Genomic DNA, 19,296 nt, shown 5'->3' with positions numbered 1-19,296 from the left:
CATCTGGTGTGATGCCGTTAATAACCCTCTTAATTTCATCCTTCAGATGTTGTATTGTCTGTGGTGCAGACAATACCCCAAATTCTACAGTTCTGCTTATTGACGTACCCACTGAGATGGAAGTGTGCCTCATCTGAGAAAATTATTCTTGTGAAGTTCTCGTTCTCCGCTTGTCAAGCCAGTATCCATTGAGCAAATTGATGTCTCCATGATCTGTAGGCTTCAACTCTTGTGTAAGTTGAATCTTGTATGCAAGCATTCTCAGACCTTTCGACAGGATTTCATGCAGTGAACTTGGTGGTAAATTCAATTGTCTAGCTCATCGGCAAACTGATTTCATGGGGCTTACGGTCACACTGTCATGCACGACAGCAATGTTTTCTTCTGTTCGAACAGAACGCGGTCTTCCAGTTTGCTTAACATTTAACACTGACCCCGTGGTCTCAAACTTCAGGACAAACTTCCGAACTGATAATTCAGTAGGAGCAACATTGCGTCCAAGTGTTACAGGCAAATCTCGAACTGTTGCCGTAGTACCTTCCTTGATTTTGTAATAACTTTTAATCACTTGGATGCGTTGCTTTGTTGTCAAACGCTCCATGCCGAAATAAACACCAACCAACAATGCTCACCACACAGGCTACTAATCGGAAGGATAGAGGATAACAAACATGGTAAAACCACGGCTGCCAACCATCATATGACAAAATGGTGAGAAATTCAAATTCGTCCTTATTTCCCGGACACCCTCTAGAAGTAGTGCTTTTGTTTTTTGTTTTCTTTTTCTGTCCTCCATCTTCCGGGAACAAAATCTTGGTTCTGAATATCTTGATTTTTTATTATTATTATTACTATTATTATTATTTCCGTTGCGCTTTACATCGTCCTATCGGCTCCCATCAGGATTGCTAGAATCCCGAGTTCGGGACTGATACGACCGGCCAGTAATATCTTAAGATTGGACTTTATGCACCACGTCTCATCACCTGTCATAATCCGATCAAGAAAGGCGTCTCCATCTGTGTGATATCGTATCAAGAATGTCAACACTGAGCCCATTCTCTATGCTTTGTGTTGGTCATTCAGTTGCCGTGGAACCCATTGTGCACGAATTTTGTTGTAGCCGAGATGTTGCAACACAATTTCACCAAGCAAAGAACGAGAAATGTCTGGAAACACAATGTGCAATTCGTCGAGAGTTATGCGCTTGTCTTGCAAGATTCTGTCGTTCACTGCAGTCTTCAGCTCTTCTTTGACGAGTGATGGGCGTCCAGGTCGGGTTTAATCGTGCACATTTGTTCATCGATTGTTGAACATTTCACACATTTCTTTCGTTCATTACATTATCACCATAGACTGTGTTAATTTGTCAGTAAATTTCTGCCGGTTTTACCTTTTGAGCGTTCAGAAATCGAATAACACTCCTTACCTCAGTTGGTGAGATTTTCAATCACACAGTTTATGTTAAGATTCTGAACTGCATAAGGGCGACTTCCTGCAACTCGCGCTCACAGCGTTATGAGCACAGCCGTTACGGAAGTCAGTTGACCTTGAAAAGAGTAATAGGAGTGACATGAGAAGCGGAAATGCGCGAGCAGTCTTCTGTTTGAATGCAGTGACCATCTCGTTTAATGAACTGATGGCAGAAGAGTACAACACGGGAATTCCGAAGCTCATAAACACATACGACAAATGTTTAAATGAAGGTGGCGGTTATCCAGAGAAGTGAAGGAAGCTTCAGGTAACAAAATTGGTGTTTCCAATAAATACAGAGTTTTTCATTTTGTATAACAGGGTGTCTATTAAAATTCCAAAATGAAATTTCGTGACCTTTTCTTTACCAAATCATAAAATTTCCTAACATTTTCAAGAGCGAATTGGGGTGCGAATTAGGCCGAATTTTCATCCATACGATACAAACGTATTTTGCTTGCGATTTGGTAGCGTCTAAAGCCGACCATAGACATTTTTGATGGTGAATTTTGACGTTTTATAGAACACATTTTTTCAATCTGTACTTACATTTGCACAGTTTAAAAAGTCGTGACCCAAAAGCTAAACTTCGTGACTTTCATGACCGTTTTCTGATTTCGTGACTTTCGTGACCGATAGACACCCTGTATAACTAAACGGTCTTTATTTTCTGGATGACCCTCGTACATCCTATACATGTAAGCGAATTTTTGAATTCTGTTTTCTCACAATAGATACCTAGATCCATTACTTCGACTCAGTTTGTTAATGGATTCATTACATTAATATCATAATGGTATCTATGTAAATTTCGCACTGTCTTTAGCAGAGTTTATTTTTTCATTCGAAACTTGAGGTGATACTGTATCAAAGCTAATATGGTAAAAGAAGAAATGAACACTTCAATTACTATCCTAGAGCGAAATTATGGAAAATATTTTCGCTAAAAGAAAAGAATTGCCTCACCTGGATTTCTCTCTGCCTGGCAGCGGATCCAGCTTTACGAAATAATCCTTCTGTCTCTGCTTGACTTTCTATGCACCTGCAAGCGTCAGCTACAAAACACGGGACTTCCACTGTAACTCCACAACACAAAGGAACAACCTCTTTCTTCAATGCATGGAGTGGTTTTCCAAATAGTTTCTTCGAACTTAGATTACTCTTCTCCTTCAGTGAAAGAAAATACATTAACAAAATAAATTTTTAAAAAATGAGTTATTGGAGCATGTACAAACATTTCAACCATATGATTTTATTTTTGTCATGCTCACGATTATGCTCTGAGCGCAAGAAAAACGGTGATGATGAGAATAAATGAAATACTGGAATAATAAAGTGGGAGGAAACGAAAGAACCCCGAGGAGACCACACGCACACGGTATTAAAATCAAAATCTGTACCTGGACGCTATTGCTTTTTAGAATTTATTTTCTGCTATATATTTCGGCCCCCTTTATGTCCATGGACTCGTGGCGCTAAGATGAGGGCTAGAAATCGCCAGAAAACCATTGTCGTTGTCCTGTTTTGTAACTGAAGAAATACTCACAAGCATTCTTATAACGCGCACTTTTCAATTAAACACTAAAAATTCCAAACACTTTTTAAGAACTTGGACCTGCACCATTTTTTTTTTTTTTTTTTTAATATAGTTAATACACACTCTGCACCATTCATCCTAAATTATAAACTTTATGTGTTGTATATTGGTTTATACTTTTATATACATTAATAACGTTTCATTTTTTTTAATGGAAACCTTGTCGTGCACATAACATCACTTCTAATGTTTAGAACTCTCACTCTATTATACCTATTTACCTACTGAAAGAATACTTTGTAAAAAAAAGAAGTTATGGCAGTTTGTTGTGTTTTTCCTTATCACTGTGTAATTTAATCGTTTTATTCCTTTAAATGTTTGTCACCTCTGAAATGATGTCAACAAAGCAGTTCTTTTATTGGATTTTGAGTAACTTTAGTGTTATTGCCGCTTTCATATTCTATTTGAGTTTCCTTTTCAGATCGCTTCTTTCTTACCTGGAGATTTTTTTTTTAAAAAATCGTGAAAAACGATGTTGCCAGATTGTAGTTCTGAATGCAAGCCTACGTGAAAATTACTACTAGATGACAGTTCTATATCTTGTTTAAATTGGAAAAAAAAAATGAAATCTTTAAGTTTTACGTTCCACGGTTATGCTGGTTAGGCTAAAGGAGACGGTGATTATGAGAAATGAATGAAATGGTGGAATGAAGAAAGTGGGAGGAAACGGGAGAACCCCGAGAAAACCCACGCACACGGTGTTTGTCCACCACAAAGTTCACTTGGCGGGAGCAGGGTTTGAACTCGGGACCCCAAGCACCAGAGGTGAACGCTCTACCACTGAGCCACCGCGGCCCTTTGTTTAAATTGGGAAAATAAATTAACTTATCTGTTTTTAATCTGTCTTTGTATTATAATGCCCTATCGATGATCAAGAGTCCCTTGTCTAAGTTAAGTTCTGGTTGTGTAGTTTTGAAGGGAATGATTCAAAGATATGTCTTTCAATGCTGTTTGAGCAAAGATGTAGAATTTCAACTAGACTAACTTCAAGGCCTGTCTCCTGCGGGACTGGTCCGATTTGAGGGGCACCATTCCCTTTGCTCCCTAATACGGGTCCTGATGCACCATATCGTCATTCCTACGTAGCATTAATCATGAATTCCATGTGTTAAATAAAATTCCTGCCGAAGACAATTTGTTTCTGTTGTAAGGTATAAATGTAGATAGAGAATTTTCAAAACTATAATTATATTTCATAAAACATACGGAAAATTGGAAGAATTATGGTACTAAGCTTTGTGTAAAATAGGAGACTACTTTTGAAAATTATCAATACACATTTGAAAGCTACTATAGGAACAAACTGTCTTCGCGAGGAATTTATGCAGCCCATTGAATCTGTGACGGACATTACCTAAGAATGACGAAAGCTAATATAGAAACAAACTGTCTTCGGCAGGAATTTATGCAGCCCATTGAATCTGTGAGGGACATTATATAAGAATGACGAAAGCTACTATACGAACAAACAGGTCTTCGGCAAGAACTTACGCAGCCCATTGAATCTGTGAGGGACAGTACATAAGAATGACGGAAGCTACTATAGGAACCAACTGTCTACGGGAGGACCACGGAGACCCGAATGGAGGAATATTTATCTCCGGAACTATATTATTTTTAAAAAAGCTGCTCTTCCTTGTCTTCCATTCTCTAGCGATGGTCCGCACACTGCTACTCTCTCGTCCAATAGTTCTTCCCGAGACATCTCCCTCCCGGAGATCCGAATGGGGGAATATTTATCTCCGGAACTATATTATCTTTTAAAAAGCTGCTCTTCCTTGTCTTCCATTCTCTAGCGATGGTCCCCACACCGTTACTTCCTCGTCCAATAGTTCTTCCCAAGACATCTTCATTTTAACGTACGTACCATTTTACAGAGTGGGAAATTAGAAAATCTTAAAGACGAAATTAAACAAAATAAGGATGGCATTTAGTATCTTCACCAAAATCTATCCACGGCTTCGGTGTCAGTACTGTGATCTACTCTGAGCTGTTGTAAACGACCTCGTTTTTGCGTATAGCAGACGGTTCTACAGAAAACAAACTTTATATGTAAAATACGATGTAAAACACTTTTCGTAAAAGTAGAAGAGTGTGAATATAAGTAATATCTGTCATCTCCCTCACGGAGATTCGAATGGGGGAAAATTTTACCATCGGAACTATATTATTTTTTAAAAAGTTGCTCTTGCTTCTCTCCCATTCTCTAGCGATCATCCCCACACTGTTACTCCCTTGTCCAATGATTCTTTCCGAGATATCTCCCTCCCGGAGATCCGAATGAGGGAATATTTTACCTCCGGAACGATATTATTTTTTAAAAAGTTGCTCTTGCTTCGTTCCCATTCTCCAGCGATCGTCCCCACACTGTTACTCTCTTGTCCAATAGTTTTTCCAGAGACATCTCCCTCACGGAGATCAGAATGGGGGAATATGTTATGTCCGGAGTTATATTATTTTGGCATTACTCGAGCAGTCGGTTCCACCAAATTTCCACACATTTATTGCATTTTAAGGTTTCTTTTTGCAGAACAGAACGAGTCAGAGTTCGACAAGGATGCTGCCTCTCACCAACACTATTTAATGTCTATCTGGAAGAGATAGTGAAAAAGAGTTTACATGATGATGATGGCATTTCGGCAGGAGGTAGAATGATTAAATGCATAAGATTTGCAGACGAATGGTGCTTGTTGCAGAATCTGAAAAGAAAATCGATAAAATGTTAGAAAAAATGAGAAAGGGCTTTGAAGAATATGGGATAAAAGCCATGGTGATTGGAACGAAGAGGTCTGTGTCAAGAGGTTTTCGATATCTGGGTAGTATTCTTAGTAATAACATAAAGTGCGAACGAGAAACAAAAGCAAGGATAGGAATGGCGAAAGAAGCTTTTAGGAGGAAGAAAAGTCTGTTTTGTGGGACCTTGAATAAAGAGTTGAGAAAAAGACTCATAAAATGCTTCGTGTGGAGTGTTGTACTGGATGGGGCAGAAACGTGGACATTACGTAAAAGTGATGAAAATCGACTGGAAGCCTTCGAAATGTGGGTGTGGAGAGGAATGGAAAGAATTAGTTGGGTCGAGCGGAAAACGAATGAGAGAGTGTTAGAAATGGTGGGTGAGAAAAGAACACTTTTAGATATTATTAGGAAGAGGAAGAGAAATCGTTGGGACATTGCCTAAGAAGAGATTGTATCATGAGGGACGTCCTAGAGGGTATGGTGGCGGGAAAGAGAGGGAGGGGGCGAAGGAGACTACAATTAATGGATGATATAAAAACAGAAAGATCATACGCGAAGACGAAGAGGTTAGCGGAGAGCCGTGAAGCATGGAAGCTTCCCAGCTGCGGCAAGTGACCTGCCAATAAAGGCTGAATACCTATGATGATGACGATTTTGCAGAACATGCACTAAATGAGGAGCTAGTATATAAACTATGAACCGAATTGTGCTAGGTGGCCACTAGAAAGCACGAATGCTATCTCATCGAGCCAAGGCAGGAGCGCAGCAGGGAGGCCCGAGCCAAGCGAGGGAATGCATCCGTAGGGAGCAGGCGCCTTAGCGATGGGGGGCATACGCACAAGCGAGGACAGTGGAAAAATACATAAAATACCCGCAATATTTTTTTACCTTCAAAAACACTTACATAATTGTAATAATTCTTATCTTCAAAATGGCATGATTGCTTTCCCGTGTACAAATGCCCGCTACGAGGAGAAATTCCTCTGTTCTGAATTTTTACTCCTCCATATTTCGCACAGTAGATTTTACGTTTCAACATACCATTACGCTGCAAAAACTTTCCAATATGACGCTCTTTATCACACAATTCTTTGTAATAAAATCGTATGTTTGCATGGCAAATTTTTACTTTGACTCCAACTGTGACTTCAACCGGATCACATGAATCGATTACAATTACTAACACAGTGAAAGTAATGTACGATGTTAAGAATTATACTATAAGTACAAGGGCCACAATGTTACTAAACATCAATTCAGGTGAAGCGGTGACTATGAATTTTGAGATCTAAATGGGGGGCTACCGCCCCCCAAACCCCCCGCTCAAGTACCATAAAAACATCCAAAATAATAATAAATAATCACACCACTACTATAAAGCTAAGATAAGAAGGGAAAAATTAAAAAAAAAAAAAAAAAAAACACTCGTCTCTAATCATAAATCAGTGCATGACAAAGAAAAAAAAATTACATCTCAACAAGACAATAGGACAAGCAGCAGCAAACCAAATACTTTGCCTAATACTCAAATGCAAAACAAATCAAGAATAAAAATAATATGAATAAAAAAAAAACCACTCACCATTTCGCCATAGGAGAACACTCATGAATAATGAACTCATAACTGCTGATTCCACACACGAAAAAATAAGATACCAAGAACACATGCGCAACATTACTGAAAAATGTTTCTTTCCGCACACACGTCGTTTTATTAAACCGAGCACACTTGCTATTATTACAAAAAAGAAACCAATAAACGTCCACTTTTACAATACGTCGAAAATATCTTCAGCTTTAGACCACAACCATGATACGTTTTCTCTAACTCAATTCAACCAATTCAATTACGCGCTTCCCGCATGCCACAAACAGCAGCACAAACATACATGCACACAGAACATGTGACATCACACTAACAAACTACCATATGACTACACAGACACCTAGTGGGAAAAATATGAACTAAGACGTCACACCAAAGGCACGAACAATTCCAAAAAGTGACTCACGCACAAACAGTTCGAGGAAGTGACTGAACCTATAAGAACCGATTAAAGTCACAGTTGGAGTCAAAGTAAAGACTTGCCGTTTCCATCGCAAACGTCCAATGCTAACATGAACAGAACATTCCCGCCGTTTATTTCCACCTTCTTCGCATTTTTGCGTTCTCCGTTTTAGTAAATAGTTACAATTAGAATACGTTCACTGCCATTCAAAATTTATTTCAATATGATATCCAATGACAGAAATTACTTATATTCACACTCTTCTACTTTTACGAAAAGTGTTTTACATCCCATTTTACCTATAAATTTTGTTTTCGGTAGAACCGTCTGCGAGTGAACCCATTATTTTGACCTGCGAAAGACCATTGTACATATATCTTTCTGCTGTCAGCAAACTAAGGAAAAATATAGTGGTGGCTTTCCGTTGCTTTTCACTTTTCAGCATCTCATCTGTTCAAATCACTTTGACCACGCCTGAGACTAAAGTTTCCGTACCAATCTCTACGATTTCTGCCAACTTCCCTGCTACAGAATTGCTTCCTCCTCCTAGAACACTTTGTCTGACTATTTCGATTCAATCAACTCGGAAGAGGTGGCCTTTCTGGTAGTAATCTACCGTAGAAATAACTCTAAATTTCATTGTAGCACGCAAGCTTCCCCACCTGACAGATAAGTGTACTCGTAAAGGTGGTTTTAAATGATTGAGAATATTCTGTCATAAAACTGGTATATTTACGGTTAAAATAATTCAGTGCATACGAATGAAGATTATTATTTACACTGTCAGGAGAAATTTTCAGAGTAAAAAACCAGTAGCCTATTTAATGTGTACAAGTGTTACAAATGTGAAACCATTAGAAGGGTCTTATTAGTTTTAAAATTAATGAGCGCATATCAGAGCTCACTGTGTAACATACTAATTTCCACTGGTGCAGTATTTAAGCACAATGTAAGAAACGTGTATTTTATGTTTATATTCTCCGTCGGTTAAAAGCCTGATCCCTGTAAAAACACAATCGTGCGGGTTCGCTCCAGTGCACTCCTACCCGGACTTACAGAGCATTCTTGTTTTTACCGGCCATTTAGCACAAGTTGGTTTGTTTTTGCAGTCGTTTTTATGGCATACGTCCGGATGCGTATCTAGACACGTAAGGGCAAGTCCTCGAGAATTGAATTTGCATCCATGAATGAACTGTCTCCCACCCCACGAATTTTAAAATAATACGTGTGAGCTTCATGAAATAATTGTACATAATACGATAACATGTAGTCACTTTCAGTGCACATCAGATTACACGCATATTATCAATCTCCACACAAGTACTTGGGCAAGTCATACTCCAGAATATCTTAGGGAGTAATTTAATGCAAGAAAAATGTTCTATGTTCTTTAAATTTGACGGACTATTGTTAATCTGAAACATAAAGATAACTGTATATTCCTTAAAGATATCGTATCACAAGATCATTATCGGTAAACTCTACTAAACAACCCCCACTATTCGACGGTCACAAAGACGAACTGTACCGTGTATAATTAACATTCATTACTAAATGAAAATATGGTCATTGTACCGATGTACTCTTTTTACGTGTATTTAGCTAACCATAATTATTCAGTTTACCAGTATATTCAACGTATTAATAGTAACAGCAGTATTTTTTAAAAATAAACAATGTTTACCTGATACTTTGTAATAGTGTGTTTCTTCAGTTTTGATGTTTGTTTAATTCCTAAACTACGGAGATCTTGAATGACTAGATTAAACAACTTTTCCTTATCTTCAACTTCTGTTAAATACATACTGGCATTAATAAAACGAGATATTCACAGAAAAATTTAACAAAAATAAAATCTCAGCCTGAAGTTATCAATTTGAATCCTGACCTGCACGTACATTCATAGTTGCCAGGTCGCTCGGAGGGGACAACCAAATCCACAGCCAAAGAATATTCTTTGTCTGTGACCAAATGCAAAAAATTTACAGTATCTGTGCAGTCGGTAGAGTGAAGATACAGTTAAAATATTTTTAAAGTACAGGGACCTCGAACCTTATGGAGGTTTGCGTCAACGTAAACGCAAAATTTGCGTTTCAGTTTGTGATAGTCAACAGCAGTTCAAATTCCTTTTTGCATACATTGCGTTTCGTTGCGATCAGATTTTTTTTGGAGGGCTGCTATGGAATGAAGTCCTAAATAGGCATAGGCTTAATGGGGATTTCTTTTTTTTTATTTTTATAAATATAAAAGAAAAGCGTATAGAATAAATAAATATATTTTTTTATATTCACCATTAACTAATTAAACAAACGTTGAAAAGTCATTAACACAATGCTGAATGAAAATGACCTTGCCAGTGTTTCTACAGAAATTCAGTTAGTGGTGCCCCAGAGCTAATAAGAAGTCGATCTCACTTGCATATAGAGGATATAAAGGGAGTTTGAGAGGCTTTTAAAATTTGATGACATTGTAAAACTGCACTATAATAATTTGCTTTATAAAACCTCGTTAAGACAAAGTCATAATTCTATAGAAATTTTAATTACAGTAATTATTTTAATTATAATTATACTAGTAGTTTAACTATATTTAATTTTACAATTAGAGAGACAAGCATAAATCCTTTCATCACAATGAATCTTGACAGAGGATACGATATTTAATTATTAGGAATTCAAAATAACTAATAACTTGTATTTGAAATTGTCTTGAATTAGAACTTTAATCATAACTCACAATCTAATTCATTAGTGGAAATCTATCTTTTGTGCAATCTGATTGGCTGATTACCTTCAAATTTTAATTTTAAATTTTTCAATTTTTTGAATACTTTTGTTTAAAATTCTTTCGATCCGTTTTAAATTTTAGTTCTATAATTTGTTGAACCATATAATTGTCTTTACGAATCGAAGTCTAAGGTCACTGATGTAAAAAAAAAAAAAAAAAAAATAGCACTTGAAATGTGATTTGTCATTATTAGAACATTTAGATATGTAACTTTCACATTTTGAACTTTAGTCACAATATTGTCTAAGGTCGTTAGTTTTCCAAATTTTAAGTTTAAAAATTTTTATCAGTGTTTCAAGATTTATTGCTTGAACATCTTTGTTTAAAATTTTTAGGTTTAAAAATTTTATCCTCGTTAAAGGTATTTTAAAAATTTTCATTCAAATTTTCTATTTTAAAATATTTTTGCACTGTTTTAAAAGTTTTTGGAAAAAATTCAATTATCACTTTCAAATTTAAAATTTAAATATCAAAGTTTTTGAAAACGTTTGTTTAAAATTTTATTAACATTGTTTCTAAATTTTGTTCCCACATTCTTGATCAAAAATATTGAAGTTTGAAAATTTTTGAAGTCATTGAAAAGTTTTAAAATTTTTCTACTTGTACTTATTGTTTGTACTTATTAATTTAAAAAAAATCATTAGATTAATTTTTTGTTTACATTTTTCACTATCTGAAAATTTGTAACTGATTGAAAAATTTTTACATGCCGAAAAAATAATCGTTTCAAAAATGGGACTCTATAAAACAAAAAGATCTGCTAATATTGTTCACAATAAAAGTATCAGCGTGATATCATCGTACTTGTCACAACAAGTTTACGCAGCGTCATCAGAAAAGACCCACGTCCTATGACCAAACAATGGATTTCGCCTGAAGGTTGGACGAGGAGACACAATTGTTTACTCTTTAGATCATATCTAGGTATAGCTCAAACGCCGTATCAATTACACCAGCAAGGATATCGCAATACACTACTATGTTACTGTGGAGAAGCAGAAGGAAGATTATCTCATCTCATCTTTCAGTGTAAGTTAACCCCAGCTTATAGCACCACTCTTTTTATAGTGATACTATTGTTTCCACCATACCACCCCAGTGACTGTTTCGTTTACCTTAGGGAACGATATACGCACTGTAGTTTATGTTCTTCTCCAGTATATAATAGTGAACAACATTTCGCAATAATTATACTTTTCACAACAGCTCAGAGAACATACCAAATCATGTTACTCTTATCCAAGGGGATAGAGTAGTAAGCGCCTGACTAGGTCTCACTTTTGGCGCACCCCCTGGCAGGGGTATTTTGGACCACCTTCTACAATTTGGCAGGGGTACATAGGAAACCCCCTTAAATTTTGGAAACTGCCAAATTTAAAAATTGGGTGTGGTAGCCTACGATCATGGTATGTACCTCTATTAGTATTGGGGTCCACCTCGTTCTTTTTCATGGGTAAAAATTGCCAAATTTTAAATTTCGTTTTTTTTTTTTTTTACCTAATTTATTCCCTTTGATGAGGTTTTATTACCCTATATGGTTATATGGGCGTATACAGGGATCCATTCCCTTTCATAAGACATGGGTACATTAATGCACCCCTTTAGATTTTTGGGAGGGGTACCTTGGTCCGCTCCTTCAAGTTTGGAAATTGCCCAATTTAAACATTTGGTATCATAGTACAGATACTTAATATGTATTATAATAAATTTGTGTAGTCCAACTTGTTCTCTTTCAAGGCTAAACCTTGCCAAAAAGGCAAATTTCGGAGGGTTTTGACCTAATTTATCCCCCTTCATGAATTGTTATAACCTTATATGGTTATATGGGAGTGTATAGGGGTCCATTTCCTTTCATAAGACATGAGTATATTAATGCACCCCATTACATTTTTGAGAGAGATACCTTGCCCACCCCTTTCACGTTTGGAAATTGTCCAATTTAAACATTTGGTATCATAGTACTGGACCCTAATATGTATCATAATAAATTTCCCACCACCTCGTTCCCATTTAGGGGTAAAAAATTGCCAAAATATAAATGTAAGCAATACGTTGTACCACGTGTTTGGCTTTAGGCCCAATTTATCCCCTTTGATGAGGTCCTATTACCTTATATGGTTATATGGTCATGTATAGAGGTCCATTTCCTATCACAAGACATAGATACATTGATGCACCCCTTTAAGAATTTAGGACCCTAATTTTGAAAATTGTTCAATTTAAACATTTGGTATAGTAGTATAGGACCCTAATATAGATCACTATAAATTTGGGTGGTTTACCTCGTTCCCTTTCATGGGTAAAAATTCCTAAAAAGTTAAATTTCGGGGAGTTTCGACCTAATTTTTCCGCCTTTGATGAGGTTTAATTACCCTATATGGTGATATAGACGTATACAAGGGTCCATTCCCTTTCATAAGACATGGGTATATTGATGCGCCCCTTTAAATTTTGGGGAGGGGTAGGTTGGCCCACCTTTTCAATTTTGGAAATTGCCCTATTTACACATTTGTTATAATAGTGTAGGACCCTAATACGTATCATGATAAGTTTGGGTGGTCCACCTCGTTCTCTTTTAGGGGTGAAAATTGCCGAAATATAAATGTAAGCAATACGTTGTACCACGTGTTTGGTTTTCGGCCCAATTTATCCCCTTTGATGAGGTCCTATTACCTTATATGGTTATATGGTCATGTATAGGGGTCCATTCCCTATTATAAAACATAGGTACATTGGTGCACCGCTTTAAAAATTTGGGAGGTGTTTATTGACCCACCCCTTAAAATTTGGAAAGTTACCAATTTAAGCATTCGGTATCATAGCACAGGACCTTAATATGTATCATGATAAATTGGCTGCAATGAGATGCGCACACTTTTCCAGTTTTATCAGTTTTATCTGATAAGTCATTGACAAGCTGTCATTATGTACAGGATTGCGCACAGAAAAATTAACCAATGTTGTCAGATGGAAAATATTTTCTCTTCTGTTATGTAAATCTGTAAGAAAAGAGCAGCGGAATACCCGAACCAAGGGCCGAATAAAATTACTAGGATTGAGCTAATTTAGAAAATACAGAAGAATTAACACATAAGGATAGAGAAGCTATATACTGCATTCGAAAAAAAAAAAAAAAAGATCTCACACCAGTTCTTCCGAGAAATATTACAGAGGCTGCTTCAGTAAGTGATTGAAATAGAAGTTGTGTTCAGTTATGATGGAGAAAAGTTACTATTTATAAATGAAGAAGCTAAGATTATCGTCCTAACTTGTGCGAGTAACATTGGGTACGAACAATGATAGCATTTACTGTGCATAGTCGTAGTGTATGTAATAAAACTAGCAGGTAGCTACATGATACTGTTTCTAATTATATTCTAACTAGATTTAGGAAGGTTATTTAAGATATATTCCATATTATTATATCTTAAATAATAATATATTGATAGATAAGATATTGACAGATTCCATATTATTAATAAGTAAATCGCGTAATTTTGCAAGGATTATACTGGAATGCAGTGTAATTAGCATGAGGAAGTAGTTTACTCACATCGTTGTATTATACTAATAATATTGTAATTTAAGTTTATTGTATCCCACATATTATTGCAACAAGTATCCTATTATATGACCAGGCGTTAACGACAGACCTCAATAAATTTACCAAAGCAAAATTTTACGACAATGGAGAAAATTATTCACTTTTTCAATTTTCAATTTTTCCATAAAACTTGGCTAGTAGTGGGAAGTATGTGTACTATATTACTATTATTATTATTATTATTATTATTATTATTATTATTATTATTATTATTATTATTATTATTATTATTATTATTATTATTATTATTATTATTATTATTATTATTATTATTATTAACATTAAGAATGTCATCATAAATGTTTGCTTTGTTTTATTTAAGTTCCCACCTAGAATATGGGCTTCAGAACCCTCAGTAGCTCCTCGAATGAAAATAGGGCGGAAACATTTCACAAACATTACAATTAATAATTCTATTCACTTGGTCCAGGTATTTATCAGATGATCTCTTCTTTGTTGAAGATACAATTAGAAACAAAATTGAAATTAAGATCAATTGCGAAAGGATATACCAATACACAAAAAAGGAAGATTTAAAGAAACATAACATTATATTGAAGCAGTATGAAATGCTTAACCCTTATAGATTCCGGCTTTTTAAGGTAAATTAGAGTCTTTCAGTCAAGCGGCTACAGCGTCATCCCTATTTATCATAGGATCATGGTTCATACCTCGTTTTCTTTTACAATAGAGCAATCTTTCAAATGGTACCATTCACATCTCCTTGTCATGTCCCTGAGGCGGGAAATTTTGAGAGAAATCGGGATTTTTCTTTGAAAATATTTCTTTTTAAAAAGAAATTTGAGCCCCTCTGGACCCCACTGTGTTAATGAAGAGACCTAAAACTCACCTGGGAAACACTAAGGGGTGTACTAAATGCCTGTACAAAATTTCAAGCTTTTATCTTGAACAGTCAGGGCGGGAAAAATATCAATAATCCCCACAATGCCCCAGATTACTGCAAAATACCTTGATCTCAAGCAGAACATTTCCTGAGACATCCCTATTTATCCTAGAATCATAGTGCGCCCTATATTATCTTCAAAATAAAACTGCCTTTCGCGAAAAAAGGGATTTTTTAAACCACAAAATCCCTTTTATTTACCTTTTTGCCCCTCTGGATCCACCTTGTGCTAACGCAGAGATCCGAAAAAAAAAACTAATAAATAGTACTCGGTGGACTGAATATTTGTACAAAATTTCAATCTTCTATTTGCGAAAGTAAGCCCACCAAACAATAATGAAAATAGGCCTAACAAAAATATTTTTTTAAAGTTATGATGTCATCACCTCCTATGTCTCGACGCAGGAAGGCGTGAAACCATACGTAACGTGTTCTACAGTGCCTCTAGACTTGAAAAAAAGTAAAAAGCTTTATTGGTTCTTTTTTAATCGAATAATGAAGACGCTACTTTAGTACCTAAAAATAGGTACTAGAACTCCAAAGGGATTCAGATTATGAGACAAGAAAATTTTAACATTTGGATTGTAAATTTGGAGGTATCATGACTTCTTGAGTCTACTGACCAAATTATATTTAGTTAATCCTCAATATAATATGAATTTTATTTCTAATTTCTGTTTCTATCCTAGTCTGAAGGAAAACCTTCTTTGCGCACAGGTTTTAAATCTACCATTGTGGCAACGTTGGGCAAAAATCTGTGTTCAGAAACACCAACAGAGATTTGTGCGCAATTCGGGATCTATAATGTGCGCAATCCTGTTGCTCCCGATAAATTTGGGTGGTCCACCTTGTATCCTTTCATGGGTAAAAAATTGCCAAAATATAAACATAAGCAATATGTTGTACCACGTGTTTGGTTTTTGGCCCAATTTATCCCCTTTGATGAGGTCCCATTACCTTATATGGTTATATGGTTATGTATAGGGGTCAATTTCCTATCATAAGACGTGGTACATTGATGCACTCCTTTAAAAATTTGGGAGGGGTACCCTGGCTCATCCACTCAATTTTAGAAATTGTTCAATATAAACATTTGGTATCATAGTACAGGACCTCAATATGTACCACTATAAATTTGAATGGTCAACCTTGTTCGCTTTCATGGGTAAAGAACTACCAAAAATCAAATTTCGGAGGTTATTGACCCCCCTTTGATACCACCCAATTCTAAGAACAATTACCATTTATTAATTTAACAATAAGAAATGTACCCCTCCCAAAATTTAAGATTGGTACAGAAATACATCTGTGTCTTATGAAAAAGTAATAAATCCTGTACTCGTTCAATAATAAAGCCTCAATAACCTCAATAACCTCAATAAATTACCATTCCGTATTCACGGTTTCTGTATTCGCGGCATATTTATCGAACATATACCCCGCGAATAAAGAGCTTTTACTGTACCTAAATTTCCTGTCTGCTGCAGCAAGTTCTTTACCATACTGTGTTTGTCATCATGATACTATCCTTGTGTTGTACAAATAGTTTTCAACCGGACGGTTCGGTTCTACTATTTGTTATCCGGTCCCGATTCATTAGTCAAACTGGACACCTTTCCTTTCACTCTTTTATTTACAAGAATTACACGTATATTTAATGTTGATAAAGTTAATTTTGAAGTTAAGTCGGGACTTTATAGAAGTGCGTTACAGCGACCGAAATCAAAAATTTAATGAGCATTGTGCATAATCAGATTCGCCATTCCACCAAGCAACGCTTACATAGAAAAGATTAGCAGTAGGGTGACATATGGAGTAATGATAAACTGCTGAACTTTTAGTGTATTTCCGCTTCTCCATCTAATATATCGATTTTTTGATTGTTTAAGAATAATAAGAGCCAAACAGGTACTTACTTACGGAAAACGTACTTTGTAAAATCTATTAAGTATATGGAGAGTTTGATTTTCAAAAATAATTAGTATTGATCATAACACGAGAAATCTCGCCTCATTCTCGAGACAAAAAGTACGTTTTCAAATGCGAGATAAGATTTAAAATTTCTCGAGTCTCGTAGCCATTAGTTCACTCAAGTCTTAGATGTCAAACACCATTCAATGTTATAGGATTCATATAAAGACTAAAACTAACTAACTCTATGGCCTATGGAACTAGGGATGCGTTCGAGTCGAGTCGAGACAGAATTTTCCGGACAAAAGTCGAGTCGAGACACAGCTCTTCCAATAGAAAAATATATATTTTTCGAGTCGAGACATCACTTTCATAGCACATTTTCGAATCGAGACAGTCTCAAATCTTGTCTCGTGCGCATCCCTATATGGAACCCGGAGGTTCAGTGCCGGGTTCACAAAAGCTCTCTACTGACTTCTATCCTTAGCTAACTGCATCCAGTTTCTACTTTGTATTCCTATCTCTGCGAGATCCATCTTAATATTGGCCTCCCATCTGCGCCTAGGTCTTCCTAATGGTCGTTTTCCCATTGGTCTTCCAGTCAAGACTTTGAAAGCGTTTCTACTTTCTTCCATTCTAGCTATATGAACTGCCCACCTAAGCCTCCTAGACTTGACGACCCTAACAATGTTGGGTAAACCGTATAAACTATGTAGTTCCTCGTTATGAAGTTTCCGCCATTCCCCATTCTCGTTCCTCTTGGGTCCGAATATTCTTCTCAGGATCCTGTTCTCAAATACTTTCAGTCTATGTTCTTCCCTCAGAGTAAGCGACCATGTTTCGCAACCATACAGAACAACAGGCATGATTATCGTTTTATATATTTTAAGCTTCAAATTCTTCGACAGAATTCGCGACGATAAGAGATTTTGAACCGAATAGTAACACGAATTCCCTGCTTTTAGTCGACATTTAATTTCTTCGTGAATATAAAGACTATAAATTGTTAAAATGATTGCAGAAACATGATGAATAGGGCAACCCAAAAGCATAAAAAGCATAAGCAATTTACACATGTGGTTGGTACCTTGAACATGGTTGTGATTGTCTAAGGGTCCAGAAGAAACTAAGCATAATTTTAGAAAATAAAACATAAAGCATAATTTAAAATATAAAATACATAACACAATTCTTGCAAAATTCTATTAGAACAATTTTCGGCAAATTTCTGTTTAACTGGAAGTTTAGTATACTGTATTCATTTTTTTTTTTTAAACCGAGTAGTATTGTACATAGTTTGTGAATATCTTAAGTGAGTTACTTTCTCCGGTGCAAAAATCGTGCATACAAGAATTTTATGTGATGATGATTCGAAATGTACAAAAAGTGCACAAGAACTCCACACTATATTGTTATATGTACCTCTCGAACTTGAGCACTTTCTGTACTTTTTGGTGGCTTCTGTTACTTTCCCAGGCGCACACAAGTGATAAAAAAAACTGACTCGAATAAAGCATATCTTTATAGTGCATTAAATAGAAAGTTCATTAAATATGAAAGAAACTAATTGCATAAAATATTAATAAATAGATCAAGATATTTAGAATATTTAATGTAAAGTAAATATTACACATTATGCGAGATTAATGTATAACAATGATTGAAATTAACAAGAAAGCATAATAAAGCATAATTTGGAAAATGTAAAGCATAATTAAACAAAAAATAAAGCACAATGTGGGTTGCTCTAATAATGAATATATCAACGTTTAAATATAAACAAGTCATTACACAATATACTCCAATAATAAAGTTGGTTTAAATATTGTTATATAACACCCTTCGTGGACTCCTCGTGATACAAAAGAAAACTGATAACTTCTTAATGAAATTTTTAAAAAAAATCAGGGTAAAAAAAATTGTACATAAATTTACGAAATGACATCGAGACGAAAAAATCTTTCGGAGAATGAAGACAAATGAGATGAGATGAGGAACTATTAATGAGAACCAAGCAAACTTCAGGGGAAATGTCGCCCTGGGTCCCTCAAAATTGGCGCCTATGGTAAAGTGTTCAAAATATATGCTAAAAACACAGTATCTCACTAATCCGTCAAATTAGGAAGATGAAATTCGGTATATACATTCCACGCAAGGGCACACCCACAGTGGGCCCATCGACTCTGGATCCCCCCTCCCCAAAATTTCTTAACTCAACATACTTTTGTATATTTTCTCAATATACTAAAACTACACTTGTTTAGCAGGGAAGTGA

The 19,296-nt window shown here is 35.8% G+C and overlaps 1 protein-coding gene across 2 annotated transcripts in view; it reads right to left on the bottom strand.

The window, feature by feature from the left end:
* Positions 1 to 9,735, bottom strand: part of LOC145663877 (uncharacterized) — a 107,482-nt gene extending 97,747 nt beyond the window's left edge. Inside the window, exons 1-2 of one of the 2 annotated variants that reach the window (XM_081730019.1) lie at positions 9,500 to 9,735; positions 2,440 to 2,640 (exon numbers count right to left, since the gene is read on the bottom strand). In XM_081730019.1, coding sequence (XP_081586145.1) covers positions 2,440 to 2,640; positions 9,500 to 9,619 — 321 coding nt within the window. In that variant the 5' untranslated portion in view covers positions 9,620 to 9,735. The remainder of the gene's footprint in view (positions 1 to 2,439; positions 2,641 to 9,499) is intronic. The other variant, XM_081730018.1, reaches the window with a different exon arrangement.
* Between the last annotated feature and the right edge of the window lie 9,561 nt (positions 9,736 to 19,296).

The sequence above is a fragment of the Thermobia domestica genome, chromosome 11, assembly GCF_964235325.1.
Source record: "Thermobia domestica chromosome 11, izTheDome1.hap1.1, whole genome shotgun sequence".
Lineage (NCBI taxonomy): Eukaryota > Metazoa > Arthropoda > Insecta > Zygentoma > Lepismatidae > Thermobia > Thermobia domestica.
Note: the sequence above shows the minus strand (reverse complement) of the source record. Positions and strands in the feature narration are given on the sequence as shown.